The following is a 19,514-nucleotide window of genomic DNA, read 5'->3' as shown; positions in this document are numbered from 1 at the left end:
TTTGTCTATTACTGCAATTATCATTCAGCATTTTGTGGAGGAAGAGTTGCTCCGGTTCAGCAGTTCAGCTCCGTTAGAGACAACGGAGGTTTGATTTACAGCAGCCTAACACAGAGCAACCCCCCTCTACCTCCCCACACTACACAGCTGTAAACCAAATCTCCGTTGTCTCTCACTGAGCTGAACTGCTGAACCGGAGCAACTCTTCTTCCACAGCACTAAAACAACAGTACACCGGAGCCTTGTAGAAAAGGAAGTGCAGATTCTGCAGAAAGAGGAACCGCTCTAGGTAGGAAAGGAGGGAGGAGCCTGTGCTGCAGTGAGTGGTATTATAGGAAATGAAGTTGCTAACCAAATGGCCTAGAAGGCCTCTAGCTGCACTGGCCTTAATTTTAGGCGCGGGTGGATGCAGTAAGCGGCGGCCAGCAAGTGTAGGTGTGGGGCAGATTGCGCATGCAACTTTCGGCCCGCATGGGATAGGCCCATTTTCGGCCGAAAATTTCGGCTTCCGAAATTTCGGTGCATCCCTACTAAAAATGGCATCTCATCAATTTCAACCTGATATGACCTCTCAGGCAGGGGATTTTAATTTAATATTGCTCAAAAGTGGGAGGGTTCAATTCCTGAAATCGTTACTCAACCTCGATTATATAAAAAGATCTTTAAAGTGATGGTAAACTCGCCCCTTTTAAAAATCAGATCTGGAATGTAAGCGCTATTTTAGATGGGGTTTTATTCATCATGTGCAATGAAGATGCGCTATAACTTAGTTATTAATATAGATATGAAATTCAAATACCGCACGTTACACCACCCACTTCAAAAGTCAATTTTCCTGTCAGCTAAATGATTGAATTACTCTCCAATCAATGCTCTAGCTACAACAAAAGTGCCATATGGGGAGAGCGCTGATTGGACAACAATTCAATCTGTTAGCTCACAGAAAATTTTACTTTTGAAGTGGGCGGAGGAGCATGCAGTATTTGAATTTCATATCTATATTAATAACTAAGTTATAGCGCATCTTCATTACAGCTAATGAATAAAACTCCATCTAAAGTAGCGCTTACATTCCAGATCTGATTTTAAAAAGGGGAGAGTTTACCATCACTTTAACTCTGATCTCTCATTATACATTTTCCGCAAATTGGAGAGAGTCCCATCTAAAACTATTATATTGGACATATTATACTCCGGGGAAATTGGCATAATTCTAATTTTAATAAATGTCCAAAATGTAACTTGTTGACTGCAAATTTAACCCACATGGTCTGGTCTTGCCCCAAGATTTCCCAAATCTGGACACTAAATACCCTCAAGATTAATCCTATTACTTTTTCAATAGGGAAAGTAATTTTTCTTCTAGACGAGAAAAGAACACCGGAAGACAACACAATTATCAATTTAATAATACTGGCTTCCAGAAACTTAATTTTCAAGAATTGGAAGGATAGATATGTTCCTAGTATTACAGAAATGAAAAATTATCTTAAAAAGCAATGCATTATTGAGAAGATAGATACGGGCATGAACTCTGAACAAGATATAATTATTTTCTTTCAAAAATGGTCGACATTCATCAAGATATTCCCTACTAGAGAAATAGATTACCTGATCTACCCTTTTAGGAATTCAGAAATAGTGTTGTTGGGTATCTGGTAAGAGAGGGGAAGAAATTTTTTTTTTTTTGGGGGTGGGGGGGAGAGAACCTTGGTCCTTGATTAGAATGATTATATCTGGCAACCCACTTGTTTTAGAGAGGATAACACAAGAGGTTATTATCACTCCTTGTAAAAAGGGGAAATTAGGTTGTATTCTTGGGTTGTTTAATTCTGACTTAGTTGGATGTGTGTCACAGTTTAATTGTTATGTACAATGGATAAAGACCACAAACCATGTAAAGAATATTAGACCCCATTTATCTTTATTTGCTTTTGTCCAAACCAGACACTTTCTGTATTTTGTTTAAAACCCAATAAAATTTAAATTTAAAAAGCTTATAGTGTAGTGTACTATTTCCCATGTAATAAGTTGACTAGAATATCACACAATGGCTTTGCAGACATAATCAAATGTTTATTTAAATAGACATAATAGTCAAATTTTAAATGTGCTTGGGAGCATTTCAATTTTGCATAGGAGTTCTCTGAGAGGGCGCAGTCTTTGAATGCAGGTGCAAGAGGCACAGTCAGTATATGTACAGTTATAGCTTTTTATTAGAAACATTATTGCTAATGCAAGCATATTACAAAAATCACACTTCTAAACTGAAATGCACTTGTGCACATTTCAATTTTGACTATTATATCCCGTTAAAGGGACATTTAAATCTTTTTATGCATAGTACAGTGATTGACACTTCTATTTCAGTTTAGGGAGACAGCAAAAGTATTGAAAACAAGTTTGTGCTTATAACAATATTATATAATAAGTCAATAAGAAGTCAGATTCCCAGGATAACATACAACATCTATAGACATTGCTTTACTACTGTCATTTTGTTAAGAACACATGCAGGGTTTTATTGTTTCAGAGACCACTACAACACCTTATTGTGTATCAGATAGAATAGTCGGACAAAAACACAACAGTTGTCATGAATGCATTTGTCATTGATTAAAGGGACATGAAACCCCACATTTTTCTTTCATGATTCAAAAAAGAGAACACAAATTTAAACAACTTTTATTATCTAATTTGCTTAATTTTCTTGGTATTTGTTAAAGAAGCAAGTTAACACATTGAATGAGCCATGGACATGAGATCCCTATATATATATATATATATACATATATACACAGCCACCAATCAGCAGCTCCTGACCCTACCTAGGTATCCTTTTCAACAAAGAAAACCAAGAGAACAAAAGAAATTAGAAAATAGAAGTAAATTGGAAAGTTGTTTAAAATCACATGTTCTATCTGAATCTTGAAAGAAAATAAATTAGGTTTCATGTCCCTTTTACATTTATTCTTAAAGATTGCATGCCTTTGGGCGGCTCAGGCAATCAGTCATATCACTATCCCTATGGACTTTCACCAGACAGTGCTCCAGCCACAATCTATTTTCCATGATTAATACCCTTGAACACAATAAGAACGTGCTCTGGTTGGAGTTTACAGCATCATCTTGGTGCTGCCGCTTGTCTTGTTTAAAAATAAAAAAAACTAAAACTTTTTTTAGGGTTGGTGGTCTATAAACTGTGATGACACATACTAGAGCAAATAAAACAGTAATTTAAATGTTTTAAAAAAAGCACCCTGCTAGGTAAATTACCGGAAAAGTAAGCACAGTAAACAATCGTCGTTTGTTTTTACTGAATTTTGCTTAAATGAGCACTAAAAAGTAATTTTTAATTTTAAAGGGATATTAAACACTAAATACATTTTGTAAGCATAGTATTGGGGGTTATTCCCCGCTTCCATGTTGAAATCTCTTTCACTACATTCCAGTACTGACCTGTTTGCACGTGTGCAGCAACTCTGCTTCAGATACCTGCAGTGTAACCTAGTTTCCGAAATGACAGAATCTATTATTAGAGGGATGACATGAAATGTATTTAGTGTCCCTTTAATATATGCGTATGAAATTTTGAATTCCAAAAGACCTGAGTACAAAGAAAAGTATTTAAAGTTGTTTTGTTAGCAGAAATTTTACAGTTTTGCACTCCAGGGACACATCTTTTGAGTTTTATCTTTTTTAAAAAAACAAGAAAAACTCATTGTTGCTATTTTTGTTGTTTATCATATCTACTTTGTAGTGGCTGTCACGGATACCAGACAGCTAAGGATACCCCCAACCCCCACTACAACCTCACCCCTGTTGTTTATTTGTGGTTTTGGGCTCCTCAGAGCAACCACCATCTCTGGAAGCTTTTGGTTGCATGGTTTTGTGTTCCAAACTTGTTTAGAAAAGAGCTTGTGTATGACCAGGAAAACCCTCCTAGGCTGGCCGGGCTCCTGGAACTCCCGGTCGGCCGCCTCACAACGGACACCTGCCTAACTCCTCTCAGGCTGTCCAGGCTCCTGGAACTCCCTGTCGACAACAGGACAGCAGGACACCCGCTAACTTTACCCCTCGTCGCTCCAGCAAATATGTGCCCCAGAGCTCCGCTCTTTTGGGGATTAGTAGCCCCTAGGGAGGACAAGAGGTGGACAAATTACCGGAGGGGAGCTCCTTTGGGAACCGGGGGTTTTGGACACCCCTAACCTCATAACTTCAACGGACTGTAACTCCAGTCCCCAGTAACGAATCATGCTGATTTTTGGACTGTGAAATCAAATCTGGGGACCGAGAGCTTTAAAATGACACCCTGGAAGTGCCGCCGCTCCACCGGGATCACCTGAAACCGCCACCCCTAAGTATTGGGATTATGTGAGACTGTGGCTCCTATGGAGGTGCCGGGCTGTCTGGAGGGGCGGGAATGGCGGGAAAATTGTGGGATTGTCCTTTGTGTTATCAAGATGAGATGTGTGTATAAAAGGAGTGTGTGTTCTCAATAAAATCAGTTCTTGTTTTCACCTGAAGGCTAGTCTGTCTAGTTATTTGGGTGAGCTCCAGCTAAAATCACTTTCCTGGGCTACATAGAAATCACTTTACTGGGCTACATAGCCAGCCTGTTCCAGGCAGAGAAAGGATCATCAGGCAGAGCTACCCAGTCTGGGTAGCTGGAGTCTGCCACAGGGTGGGACCCTGGGTACTGATGCTGTTGGGCATCAGGGGTGGCTACAGGCTGTGTTCACTTGTCAGCTACATAGCTGCAGTCGGCAGGGAGGAAGCAGGACCCGTTTGGCGGAGCTACCCAGTCGGTTCCAGGCAGAGAAAGGATCATCAGGCAGAGCTACCCAGTCTGGGTAGCTGGAGTCTGCCACAGGGTGGGACCCTGGGTACTGATGCTGTTGGGCATCAGGGGTGGCTACAGGCTGTGTTCACTTGTCAGCTACATAGCTGCAGTCGGCAGGGAGGAAGCAGGACCCGTTTGGCGGAGCTACCCTGTCGGGGTAGCCGGGGTATCCGTCACAGTGGCCATACAGGGACAGATATAAATAAACACCTGCATATGTCAAATGATCATTGTGCAGCATGTAGGAATAGTCACGTTTCCTAATTCCACAGAATGTGCTTTATTTTTTCATGGAGTAAAGAGAAAAGCTAAAATTTTCAAATGTAAATTAAAGGGACAGTCAACACCAGAATTTTTGTTGTTTAAAAAGATAGATAATCCCTTTATTACCCATTCCCCAGTTTTGCAAAACCAACACTGTTATAATAATATACTTTTTACCTCTGCGATTAACTTGTATCTAAGCATCTTCTGACAGCCCCCAGATCACATGACATTTTATTTGTTATCTATTGACTTGCATTTTAGCCAATTAGTGCAGTGTCTGCCACAAGCCACAGGCGTGATCAAAATGTTATGTATATGGCTCACATAAACTAGCACTCCCCTGTTGTAAAAAGCAAATAAAAAAGCATGTGATAAGAGGCAGCCTTCATATGAGCCTTCCTAGGTTTAGCTTTCAACTAAGTATACCATGAGAACAAAGCAAAATTGGTGATAAAAGTAAACTGGAAAGTTGTTTAAAATTACATGCCCTATTTGAAACATGAAAGTTTTTTTTTTTTTGGACTTGACTGTCCCTTTAAAATAAATCCAGCAAAATAATTAATGAAAGTACAAATAATATGTCACTGATACAATATAAAGATATGCATAACTGAGTAAGGCTGTGCAAAGCATATAGATGTAACCTTTACTGAGTTTGTTTAGAAAACGATAAAAATGTAGGCATAGCTGGACATCCAGTTCTGAAAAATATAGAAATGTTTATTAGTATGTTATGAAAGTGTCAGAAAATCAAATCAGTCTCTGTAGGTCTGTACTTATATCTCTTGTTTTCCTCTTTGCAGACCCTCAAGATGAAAATAAAATTGGGATAGACGGCATCCAACAGTTTTGTGACGATTTAGCTCTTGATCCAGCCAGTGTCAGTGTTCTAATTATTGCATGGAAATTCCGAGCAGCAACGCAATGTGAGTTCTCAAAGCAGGAATTCATGGATGGAATGACAGAACTAGGGTAGGTGGGTGTGGGCTTTTGGTTTGACCTGAAAGATGTTTTATTTTCCTGGTGCTTTCTTATACTTTATTCTACATTAATGATTGTGGTGTATATAGGTTCTAATTAAAATGGCTATTCCCTTGTGAACTCTTTTCTGAGCTTTGTTTCTGTTCACATAACTTTTTTTCTCCTGTTTTAGGGGTCAAAACAGTCCAGGTATTTAGAATCTTCATACTGAAGCCATCAATGCGTGTCATTCTGCATTTTGTTAAACATTGCTGTCTTCAAATTTAGCTTGTTACTGTATCTTCTGGACTGGAACTGAATAGCATTGCTATTCTATCTTCAGTTTTTACTTAATTCACTAATAAGAACAGATAATTGTCATTCCTATAGCTATTGCCGGCTGCCTACAGAGGCATGAGATCTCTCATTTAAAAAAAAGGAAACCCTTATGTGCAGAGAGTTGTGTGTATGTGGTATATGAGGTTTTTAAGGAGGTAGGGGTTAAGTTAGAGCCCCTATCCCCTCCATTAACATGGCAATTACCTACCTGTGACGACCAGTGTTATCTAAACCTGCACCAGTCACTTGATTGGCACAGTGAAGCTTGCAGCTACTTATGATGGGCTCTGTTTTTTCTAAAAAAAAGAACACACGGACACGCATCCTTTGGAAAAACAGAAACATTTAACACAGAGATAAAAAGTTAACCCCTTGTGTCTAAAATCATGAGGCTTTCATGACACCTCCCCCAAATAAGAGACGCAAAGGAAGGTGGCACACAAGCCACTCCAGGTGCGTATCAAAGGGAGCTCTCCCTTGATGTTATAACCCAATTCCCAGACAAATTGCACATAGTGGTTTTGCCATCATGATACCCTCCATTTAAAAGTGATATACAATTTGCTTGGTCTCTGAAACGTACATCCTACCCTTTTGCAGGTGTGTCTGTAGTACCCAGTTTCCTTTCACACACTCTGAACATTTTGTGTGTTGTCAGCTGGGGATTAGCTCACCAGGGATCTTGCCCCTCCACCTGAGTAGAACCTCTGTACACCTGTTCTGTATTATAGTCAGTAGGGGTTTGCCCATCTGCTTCCCCCATTTTCTCGACTGTGGAGCCTATCTGCTGGGAACTGTGGTGCTGTGTAAATACACTTCCTTGTATTTCATCCCTTTTGGATCTTCAGTCTGAGTCAGTCTCTGTCCCCTAGTCTGTGCAGTCTGCTTATAGGTCACAGCTGAGGTTACTGGGGACTCTGTCACCCACAAGTTTCACACTCACTCTGCATCTCTCATGGAGTATCCTGTACCCTCCTCTCCCACACACTCTGGATTCTGGGGCACTGCTTCTTCTGGCACAGATGGGTCTACACTCTGCCCTCTCTTATAGTTAGTCTTGCACTTCACATCTTCACTCAGGATTTGGGAACCATCTGGCTCTAGTACTGACAAGCACATATCTTCCTTCTGCCCTTTCTCCCATTTATCCTGTCTCTTTACACCTTCTAAAGAGGACTCCACTTGTTCAGGTGTCCATTTGTCCAGTCACTCTCTCCCCTTATTTTCAAGCACAAACACACTATCTGCCTCTCCTCCCAGTCAGCCTTTCTCTGTACATTTCCACTCAGTTCTAAAGATCCTACTGGTTCGAGCACAGACGGGCACACACCATCCATTTGCTTTTCTCCCTAGTCAGTCTCTCCTCTTACATTTTCACTCTGTTCTGCAGACCCAATGGGTTCAAGCACAGACAGACACACACCATCTACCTGCCTTACCTCCCCGTCAGACAGTCCTCTTCCACATCTCAGCACAGACACACCCACTTTAGGCACAGCACCTTGCTTGCATGCAGTCTGTCCTCCCTCATGGTCAGCATGTCCCTGCGCTTGTTTATACACAGCCCTTTGCACATCAGGGCCAATATCTAATGTCACTAGGTCACATGTATCATTGTCAGACACATACAGTGATAACAACCTGCCCAGATCAGTACCCAGTAATACATCATTAGGAATATTGTCAGATACCCCCACATTTCTTAGACCTCTTCCTACTCCCCAATCAAGGTATACATGTGACATAGGCACTGCAAGTTGTCACATCTGCCCCAGTGTTCCTGAGTCCCAGTGTTACCTTGTGTCACACAGTGACAGTTTTTAGATTCTCGTTGTTTGCATTTGACCAGGTGACAAACAACACAGACGCTGATACCTGAGGGATGACTCCCACCAGATGATTGTGTCGATTTAATCTCTGGGCAAATAGACCTGATGTGCCCCTCTTTGTTGCAAATCAAAACACCTGCGGTATCCCCTGACCAGGTGCAGCACTCACCTTTTTCTTCCCAGAGTGAACACATTAAATAAGGGAACAGCAGGCTTGGTTTAATCGGGGTCGTGCAGCAACTCCCTTCCAGCTGTATGCCCCCTTAACAAAGGCTTTTCTCCCATTTACTGGTGACCTTTTAGCTATGTATTAATATGCCAGCTCGCCCGACCTCCAATGCTGTTTTGGGCTTGCAATCCAGCACCCATTTCTGCACTTGTGCTAGGCACAGCTGCATGAATTGTTCCTTAACCATCAGATCCTCCAGGTCCTCCATGGTGGTAATCTTTAGCCCTCTGATCCACTGCTTGAATGCTGTATCCATACTTCCCATAACTATTGTGTAGCTCTCTGATGTACCCCCCCTGCAGAGTCCAGAATTTCTATCTGTACCACCTCAGGAGTGAGATTATACCTCCTCTACATTGCAGCCTCAATTGCATCATAGTCCTGATTAGGGCTGCAACAACTAATTGGTAAGATTGATCATAAAAATAGTTGTCAAAGAATCTCATTATCAATTAGGTGGTCAGCGATTAGTTGGTTAATTGCACAGCACCAGCTGCTTCAATCCAATGAACTCCTGCACATGGTATTGTGCAAACATTTATTTTTTTTTATTTTTTTTTACTATCCGATTAATCGGATAGAAAAAAAGATTAAAAAAATAAATTCAATTTTTTTTGCACAATCTTAGTTGCAGTAGATCATCAGATTAAAGCAGCTGGTGCTGTGCAACTGACCAACTAATCACTGACCACCTAAATGATAATGAGATTTGTTGACAACTATTTTTATGATAAAACTTACTGATTAGTTGTTGCAGCCCTAGTCCTGATAAAACTCTGGAGGCAGTTCTGCAAAAGCCTCCAGTGCAGGACCTTTCAGACCAGAGGTGAGATACTTTGTCCACTGGTCCCTTGGCAGCTGGTACTGTCTGCAAGTCCTTTCAAAGCTGTGCAAGAATACATCCAGGTAGGTCCCCATCTTTATCTAAAATAGGGAAATTCTCAGCACATGGTCTGAGTACAGAGGAATCTCTAGATTCACCAACAACAGGTAAGGCGGTTGCTCTTTCCAGTTGTGCAAGCTCTAGCTGATATTCTCTTTCAGCCTGCTTCTCTACTGCTAGAGCCTGGCGTTCAGCTGCAACAGCATGCTGTTCCTGGTATTTTAATATCAGTTATATCCTTAAATTTGGGTCCGCTGAGCCCACATGCTTTAGAAAAGTTTGCAAATAACAGTCCAGGGGATCTCCAGAGCTAAGTGAATAACTCCTCATAGCAGCAGATATGTACCTTGACACTGCTTGTGCTGTTTGTGGATCCACTCTGCTCTGCTTCATGTTTGTCAAAATCCATTAGGGCTTGTACCAGGCTATCCTTGCTTTTTCCTCTGAACGCTAGCTGTCCCGCCACAAAACTTACAAATATTGTAAGTCAAACTTACAATATAATGCACTGAGTTTTAGCCTTTGGAAATTGTGAGAGTCACAATTTCTTTTTGTACTGGGATTTTCACACTAGCAAATCCACAAAGCACTAAAATCTAATCACAAAAATATCCACACTGCTTGACACCAGTTTGTGATGACCAGAGTTATCCAACCCTGCACCAGCCACTTGTTTGACACAGAAAGGGTTAACATACCCTTTCCACCTTAACCAATGTGTCACAGTATAGCCACTCCAGGCAAGACTGTGATTAGTTTAGTGGGTGCAAGGGTTAACAAACACTCTAGTCTTTTCTAGAGCTAAACAAAATGCCCAAAACTCCCTTTTAATGCTACCCACACTAAACACTATCTTTAAGCTGCCACCAATTAAAGTGAATGTAAACTCAGCGTGCTCTCTAAAATTCCCCTTAACAAATACGTTTAAATAATATGACTTTAATTCATGAAATTTTTTTAAAGATTAAAATTACTGTTTTATTTTTGTTTATAACCTTGCATCCGTCATTATAATCCTCCGCCCGGCATTGCATTATCATTGTAGGCACGATCCTTATAACCAATAATTTGATTAACCACGGGGGGACCAAACCCCTTTTGCTGTCGTCACGCGTCCGTATTGCGCTTGCGTTAGACAGCTCTTCCTACATTGTTATCTGAAGCTCGTTCACATTTTGCATTTGCGCAATAGCAAACTTCTCGGACTTCATTCATTCTTTCAATATTTCAGCACTAGGAAAGTACAATGCTATAGTGGCTCCGTATTCTACAATAACATCTCAATAAATACTAAAGGAATAATCTATCTATTCATCATTTTAAAGAATCGTTTGTAAAAAACGGATTTTAAACAATACCTACATTCCTATTAATTAGGGGAATGACGATCGGATGCTTTGCTTCTGTACCCAATGATAGTATTCAGTGAATGTATTCATTCACTGAATACTATGTTGACAGACAGCTGCATCGGGGTTTGACGCATGCGCAGTGTTTATCATAGACGGGAGCGCGCATTGACACTACGTAAACAGCGGGTGGGACCGCTGTATACGTACGATTGAAAAGAATAAGGATGGTTGAGAGTGGGAGGAGCAGGTATATACAACAAGCGTTATTTAGAAATGTATATAAAATATTTATTAGACATTTTATGAGAAAATGATAGTGGCGGTTTGGTTAATATAATGATTACCTATCTAATTATACTTTCATTACATAAAAAATTTACATTCACTTTAAGATATATTTATATGGGAAAACTTAAGGAAAACCCAGATTAGCAAATTAAAATCCCAGAATACAATTTAGCAGTCTCTTTCAGTAACATGGTACAAATATTAGACAAATGCAAAACTTAAAGGTACAGTCAACTCCAAAATGTTTATTGTTTAAAAAGCTAGATAATCCCTTTATTAACCATTCCCCAGTTTTGCACAGCCAACATGGTTATATTAATATACTTTTTACCTCTGTGATTACCTTGTATCTAAGCCTCTGCAGACAGCCCCCTGATCATGACTTTTTATTTATCTATTGACTTGCATTTTAGCCAATTAGTGCTGTGTTATGCACAACTTCATGGGCGTGAGCACAATGTTATCTATATGGCCCATATGAACTAGCCGTCTCCTGTTGTTAACCACCCTTTGCCTTCAGAACAGCAACAATTCTATGTACACTTTTTGTTGGCATATAGTCAGGTGCATGTTTAAACAATTATACCAAATTGGTACTAATGATCATCAATTTAATACAACCATTAACTGAAACAGAAACAGCTGTGTAGGTGGAATAAAACTTTGTGAGGAGCAGCCAAACTCTCCTAACAAAGTGAGGTTGCAAAAGACAGTTTAATATTAAAAGTGATACTCCATGGCAAGACTGAGCACAAGACACAAGGTAGTTATACTACTTCAGCGATGTTTCTCGCAGGCAGAAATTTCAAGAAAGACGCAGATTTTCAGATGTGCTGTCCAAGCTCTTCTGAAGAAGCACAAAGAAACAGGCAGCATTGAGGACCATAGTGGTTGGCCAAGAAAACTTAGTGCAGCAGAAGAAAGACACATCATACTTACTTCCCTTAGCAATCAGAAGATGTCCAGCAAAACCATCAGCTCAAAATTGGCAGAAACCAGTGGGACCCATCTACTGAGAAGTCAAAAGTGGTCTTGCGACCAAAAAGTCATACCTCTGGTGTGGACACAAGGCCAAGTGTCTCAACATGAAAACACAGGAACTGGGGTGCAGAAAAATGGTAGCAGGTGCTCTGTACCCCTTGGTGTAGACTCTAAACCAGTGCGAAAGGGCCTAATTTTCTTTTACAAGATATGACGAGTCCACGGATTTCATCCTTACTTGTGGGATTAAACCACCTGCCAGCAGTAAGTGGCAAAGAGCACCACAGCAGAGCTGTATATATAGCTCCTCCCTTCCCCTCCTCCCCCAGTCATTCTCTTTGCCTATGTTAATGTAGGAAGAGGTAAAGTGAGGTGTTAGTTTAGATTCTTCAATCAAGAAGTTTTTTATTTTAAAATGGTGCCAGTGAGTACTATTTTTCTCAGGGAGAAATCGTCTTGGTATACCTTCCCAAGAGGAGTGGAGACATTTCTTTATTTCTGTCCTGGTGTTGATGATCTTAGCAAACGTTATCTAAGATCCATTCTGGTTCCCACAGAGCAGCTGAAGGTAGTGTAAAGAGAAATCTTCAGTGTGGAGAACGATGTCATGCTACAAGCAGCATTGAGGTATGTTCAGTCTTTTGTTTTCTGGGGAGACTTGATACATCAGAAGTGAACAGACTGACGATATCCCTAACTGGGGAGGGGTAAGCAGTATGCACTTTAGAAAATGGTGTACCTTGATTCCCTGTTAAATTTTATTATATTTCTAAGTGTAGATATCACTTTAAAAATAATTTGTGGGCTGACGTTGGGAGATGCGGCTGTTTTTTATTTCTGTTGACACCTTACAATATGAAGCGCTTATTGCGCAGGATGTATTTGTTGTACACATGGCTTAATAATGACCGACATGTTTGGGTTTTCAACTACCCATGCGGGTCTCGGTAGGATAGGAGTTTCGCCCACGGTGGGCAGGGCCTATTTTCGCACGCTCAGACGCGCACTGTGTGTTCCGGATCGGTGGCAAGATCCTGAGGCTCTGGTGGGGCCTAGTTCTGCTTGGTGATTGTAGTTGACAGAGAGGCTCAGAACGTTGTGTCAGTGTGCCTTGGGGGCAGGTAGGCGCCACAGCAGAGCTGTGGCGATGTGCAGGGGTCAAAACATTTATTTTTTTATTAAATATCCAAATAGGGTACAGAAAAAAAAAAGGAGAGAGGGAAGGGATGGTAAAACACACATTTACATACTTGGGGATTAAATATACACGTTTTAGACTGTCAATATGATAAGTACAACTGAAAAACAGACTTCCTTCTGCATTATAAACCATCCGGTTTAAAACAAAATCACAACCCAAAATTATTAACATACCATAACCCATTTTTTAAACCAGCCCTTCCTCTGCATGTCATATAACAATTAATTTCTCCCTAGATGGATACTATTTTTTTTTTTACAAGACAGATCAAAAAAAAAAGAAAGAAAAAGAGAGAAAAAATAAATAAAAAAAAGGAACAAATTAATAAATAAACTTCAGCCTTCTCTTATTCTTAGCCTAATATACCTGAGGTAATTCATTAGCCTAATATACCTGAGGTAATTCATTTCAAGCGCGTGCAATTTCTGTCCGAGGACTGGATTCTGATTTGATGATCATTTGAAGAAGAAGGCAGCTATGTAACGGTGGGGGGAGTCCAGCTGCCATATTTACCCGGTATTAGACAAGTTAGCGAAAGTGATTACTACAGAAGCAAGGCGGCATGGCAGAAGGGGTATAGTGCAGGCGGATCTTCGGTTCTTATATTTCTATCTCAAATAATGTTAACGAAAGTGTTGACTGTCCCTTTAATATGGCATTCATAATATAATCTGTGGATCTGAGTGGATAGATAATTTTCTTTTGCAGATCCACTGGTTGCGAATATATAAATATTTCCCATTTTTTAAAGAATCTTTCAACTTCATTAGTTTTATCTTGCTCTATCATGCATTGTTCTACCGTCATTTGTTTAAAAATCTGGTTATTAACTTCAGCTATAGCGGGCAATTTTCTTGAGGTCCAAGTTTTCAAAAGTAAAAACCTAGCCACACCAATACCCAATTCAGTAAATTCCTTGTTTTTAACCTTTTTTTGTTGTTGAGGGGAATAAAAAAAAAATACTAGATCCCGATAAATTTTTATCTCTGCTTTTAATATCCTAGATAACCAGAAGCTTATTTTATTCCAATATTGTCTGACTAATGTGCAGCCCCAAAAGTAATGCACAATGTCAGCCCCTCTGCTACCAAATTTGACACATTTATCTTGAGTTTTACTATTCCATCTTGCCATAGCAGAAGGGGTAAGATATGTTTGATTTAATATATTAATGTGCGCTTCCCTGTAGTTAGTGGAAATATAGATCTTATTTATTCTGTTAATACTGTTCTGGATATATTCTTCATTGCATTCCGTTACTCCCTTCATATGCCATTTTTTAACGATCAATTGTAGATTTAAATGACCCTCCTGCCGTAATGACTCCTTATACCATTTTTTTTATAGAGAAATCTTCCATCTTGCATAGTTCTAAATTGTGCATAAGTGGGGACCAGCCCCAGTCTTTATTTTGAATTTGTAATAGTTTATTAACCAGATTTCTTAATTGTAGATATGCAAAGAAGTCTTTACTAGGCAGGTCGAATTCACGTATTAAATCTTCAAATGTTTTGACCTGGGCTATGTCTGGAGTGAAATTGATCATTTGACTAACACATGTCAGACCCTTTCTTTTCCATCTATGGAAAACTGCAGGTTTTAGTGCTTGGGGAAACGGGGGATAACCAATTATTGTTAAAAAATTAGACACTGTGTAATTAACTTTAAGTTTCTTACAATATTGTTGTCATGCTTTTATAATACACATAATTGAGCTGAAGCTTTTAATCTTCTTTGGGATATCTTTAATTTGCGTATGTAGTAACGCTTTTAATATATAGGGTTTTACTATCTCTTCTTCTAGTGATTTATCTGTATAGTATTCTTTATCTATCAACCATTCAGCCGCTATTTTAACCAGGCATGCTAAGTTATATTTCCCAATATCCGGTAGTGCAAGACCCCCATATTCTTTTGAATATGATAATATTTTAAATGAGATTTTCCTCCTTTTCTTTCCCCAGAGAAATTCCGTTATATTTTTATTAAATGATTTAATATCTACTTTCTTTAATAAAAGAGGTAAATTCTGTAATTTATAGAGTATCTTTGGGAAAATAATCATTTTAATTAATCCAATCTTTCCTGATAACGCTAATGGTAAATGTTTCCAGGCATTGAGCTGATCATATATTTTTTGTAGAATTGGCTTTAAATTAAATTCATACCATAAATTTGGATTTTTACTTAGATTAATGCCTAAATAAGTAATTTGATCTACAACTTTGAACGCACTTATGTTCAAGTCCTTTTTTAACCATAACAGCTCTGATTTATTAACATTAACTTTATATCCCGAAAATGAACTATATGTTTCTATTATTTCCATTAGTTTTGGGATATTTTGCTTACTATTTCTTAAGAAGATCAATACATCATCCGCATATAGTAAAACTTTTTCTTCTATATTTTTACATAGGACCCCTTGCAGAACCTGACGAATTTTAATCTCTAGAGGCTCAATAGATAAGTTGAATAGAAAGGGCGATAATGGACAGCCTTGTCTGGTACCTCTTTCCAATGTTATTTCTGCAGATTCCACACCATTCACAGAGATTGAAGATACCGGGTTATTATAAATTGCTTTAATAAAATTTGTGAATGGCCCCGAGAAACCAAATTTAGACAGAGACATAAAAAGATGATCCCATTGCACGGCATCAAAAGCTTTTTAGCATCTAAAGCTATTATAGCTGCATCATGATTTAATTTATACAATTTTTCAGGTTGAAAATTTTTATAATACATAGATATATTTGATAAACCTGATTTACTTTGATATTTTACATATCCTAACAAGTGGTGCAATATATTTAAGCTAATTGGGACACATAGGGGCACTTTTTATTGCTGAAATCATGTTTTGGCTAACAACCGAAAAATTTTTGCGCTTTTATTATTTAATGGCGCAGTACATGTTTTTTGTTTCATTGTTTTATTGTATTTTTTGACTCCAAAAGTTCAATATATCAAGTAAAGAACGACTATTATTGCTATTGCTAGTCTGTTTAACATGTCTGACATTGAGGAAACTACTTGTTCTATGTGTTTATATGCCTCTGTGGAACCCCCTCTTACTTTTTGTCCCTCATGTACTGAAAGGGCCTTAAAATGTAAAGAGCAGATTTTATTTAAGGAAAGTGTGTCCAAGGATGATTCTCAGTCTGAGGAGAATCAGGGTATGCCGCCAAATTCTCCCCAAACGTCACAACCTTTAACACCCACCCAAGCGACGCCGGGTCCTTCAACCGCGTCTTATTAATTTACCCTGCAGGATATGGCTGCAGTTATGTCAACTACCCTTACAGAGGTTTTATCCATGTTGCCAGTGTTACAGGGCAAACGCAGTAGGACAGAAGTCAATGTGAATACTGAGTTCTCTAATGCTTTATTGGCTATTTCCGATGTACCCTCACAGGGATCTGATTTGGGGGTCAGGGAACTTCTGTCTGAGGGGGAACTTTCCGATTCGGGAAGTGTGTTACTTCAGAAGGACTCGGACGTCATGTCCTTTAGATTTAAGTTTGAACACCTCCGCCTGTTACTTCGGGAGGTTTTAGCGACTCTGGATGACTGTGACTCTATTGTGGTACCACCAGAGAAATTGTGTAAAATGGACAAATACTTAGAGGTACTTGCTTACACTGATGTTTTTCCGGTTCCTAAGAGAATTTCAGAGATTATCAAGAGGGAATGGGACAGACCGGGTATACCGTTCTCACCTTCTCCTAATTTTAAGAAAATGTACCCTATATCTGACACTATTCAGGACTCTTGGCAGACGGTCCCTAAGGTGGAGGGAGCTATATCTACCCTGGCTAAGCGTGAGCTCTATTCCTATTGAGGACAGCTGTGCTTTCAAAGATCCTATGGATAAGAAATTGGAGGGCTTTCTAAAAAAGTTATTTATTCATCAGGGTTTCCTTTTACAACCGACAGCCTGCATTGTACCAGTTACCACTGCGGCTGCTTTTTGGTTTTATGCCTTAGAAGAGTCTCGTAAGACTGAGACTCCTTTAGAGGATATTTTAGATAGAATTAAGGCTCTCAAGCTGGCTAATTCTTTTATCACAGATGCCGCCTTTCAAATTGCTAAGTTGGCGGCTAAGAATGCCGGATTTGCCGTTTTAGCGCGTAGAGCGTTATGGTTAAAATCTTGGTCTGCTGATGTGTCATCTAAGTCAAAGCTTTTGGCTATTCCTTTCAAGGGCAAAAACACTATTCGGGCCTGACTTGAAGGAAATCATTTCTGACATTACTGGAGGTAAGGGTCATCTCCTACCTCAGGATAAGACTGCTAAATTGAGGTGTAAACAAAATAATTTTCGTTCCTTTTGAAACTTTAAAGGAGTCCCCTCTTCTTCCTCTTCTTCCGCGAAACAGGAAGGGGATTTTGCTCAGTCCAAGTCCGTCTGGAGACCCAACCAGGCCTGGAACAAGGGTAATCAACATAAGAAGCCTGCTGCTGCTACCAAGACAGCATGAAGGGGCGGACCCCGATCCGGGACTGTATCTAGTAGGGGGCAGACTTTCTCTCTTTGCCCAGGCTTGGGTAAGAGATGTTCAGGACCCCTGGGCACTGGAAATCGTGACCCACGGGTATCAACTGGAATTAAAAAAATTTCTCCCAAGGGGGAGATTTCTTCTTTCACGATTATCTGTAGACCAGATAAAAAGAGAGGCGTTCTTATGTTGTGTAAAAGACCTCTCTACTATGGGAGTAATTCGTCCCGTTCCAAGACTGAAACAGTGACAGGGGTTTTACTCAAATCTTTTTGTGGTTCCCAAAAAAGAGGGAACGTTCAGACCCATTTTAGATCTCAAAAGTCTAAACAAGTTTCTCAGAGTCCCATCTTTCAAGATGGAGACTATTCTAACAATTTTACCAATGATCCAGGAGGGTCAATATATGACTACAGTGGACTTGAAGGATGCATACCTTCATATTCCTATTCACAAGGATCATCATCAGTACCTAAGGTTTGCCTTCCTGGACAAACATTTTCAGTTTGTGGCTCTTCCCTTTGGGTTGGCAACAGCACCCAGAATCTTCATGAAGGTTCTAGGGTCCCTTCTGGCGGTTCTCAGGCCGCGAGACATTGCAGTGGTGCCTTATCTGGACGATATTCTGATCCAGGCATCGACTTATCATCTGTCAAAATCTCATACAGACATGGTGTTTTCCTTTCTGAGAACTCACGGATGGAAGGTGAATCTAGAGCAAAGTTCACTAATTCTACAGACAAAGGTTCCCTTCTTGGGAACTCTGATAGATTCTATCTCCATGAAGATTTTTCTGTCGGAGGTCAGAAAGTCAAAGATTCTAAATACATACCAAGCCCTTCAGTCCAATCCTCGGCCATCAGTGGCTCAATGCATGGAGGTCATAGGATTCATGATGGCGGCAATGGACATCATTCCGTTTGCTCGATTTTATCTCAGACCACTGCAACTGTGCATGCTCAGACAGTGGAATGGGGATTATACAAATTTATCTCCTCAGATAAATCTGGACCAGGAGACCAGAGACTCTCTTCTTTGGTGGTTGTCGCCGGATCATCTGTCCCAAGGGACGTGTTTCCGCAGACCCTCGTGGGTGATAGTGACCACGGACGTCAGTCTACTAGGCTGGGGTGCAGTTTGGAATTCCCTGAAGGCTCAGGGTGTGTGGACTCAGGTGGAGTCTCTACTTCCAATGAATATTCTGGAATTGAAAGCAATATTCAATGCACTTCAGACGTGGCCCCAGTTGGCTTCGGTCAAATTAATAAGATTCCAGTCGGACAACATCACGACTGTGGCTTACATCAATCATCAGAGAGGAACAAGGAGTTCCTTAGCGATGACAGAAGTATCCAAGATAATTCAGTGGGCGGAAGCTCACTCTTGTTATCTGTCAGCAATCTACATCCCAGGAGTGGACAACTGGGAGGCGGATTTTTTGAGCAGACAGACGTTTCATCCGGGGGAATGGGAACTCCATCCGGAGGTCCTTGCCAACCTGATCCTCAGGTGGGGCAGGCCGGAATTGGATCTGATGGCGTCTCGTCAGAATGCCAAGCTTCCAAGATACGGATCCAGGTCGAGGGATCCTCAGGCCGAACTGATAGATGCCTTGGCAGTGCCTTGGTCGTTCAACCTAGCTTATGTGTTTCCACCGTTTGCTCTCCTTCCCCAGCTGATTGCTCGGATCAAACAGGAGAGGGCTTCAGTAATTCTAATCATGCCTGCGTGGCCTCGCAGGACTTGGTATGCCGATCTAGTGGACATGTCCTCTCTGCCGCCGTGGAAGCTTCCATTGAGGCAGGACCTTCTCATTCAGGGACCCTTCCATCATCCGAA

General features: G+C 40.3%; 1 protein-coding gene across 1 annotated transcript in view; it reads left to right on the top strand.

Moving 5' to 3' along the window:
• Nucleotides 1-19,514, top strand: part of DCUN1D1 (defective in cullin neddylation 1 domain containing 1) — a 69,461-nt gene that overhangs the window by 7,380 nt on the left and 42,567 nt on the right. The window contains exon 3 of the mRNA XM_053710176.1: nt 5,914-6,082. Within this exon, the coding sequence (XP_053566151.1) occupies nt 5,914-6,082 (169 nt within the window). The remainder of the gene's footprint in view (nt 1-5,913; nt 6,083-19,514) is intronic.

This window comes from Bombina bombina, chromosome 4 (assembly GCF_027579735.1).
Source record: "Bombina bombina isolate aBomBom1 chromosome 4, aBomBom1.pri, whole genome shotgun sequence".
NCBI classification, from domain to species: domain Eukaryota; kingdom Metazoa; phylum Chordata; class Amphibia; order Anura; family Bombinatoridae; genus Bombina; species Bombina bombina.
Note: the sequence above shows the minus strand (reverse complement) of the source record. Positions and strands in the feature narration are given on the sequence as shown.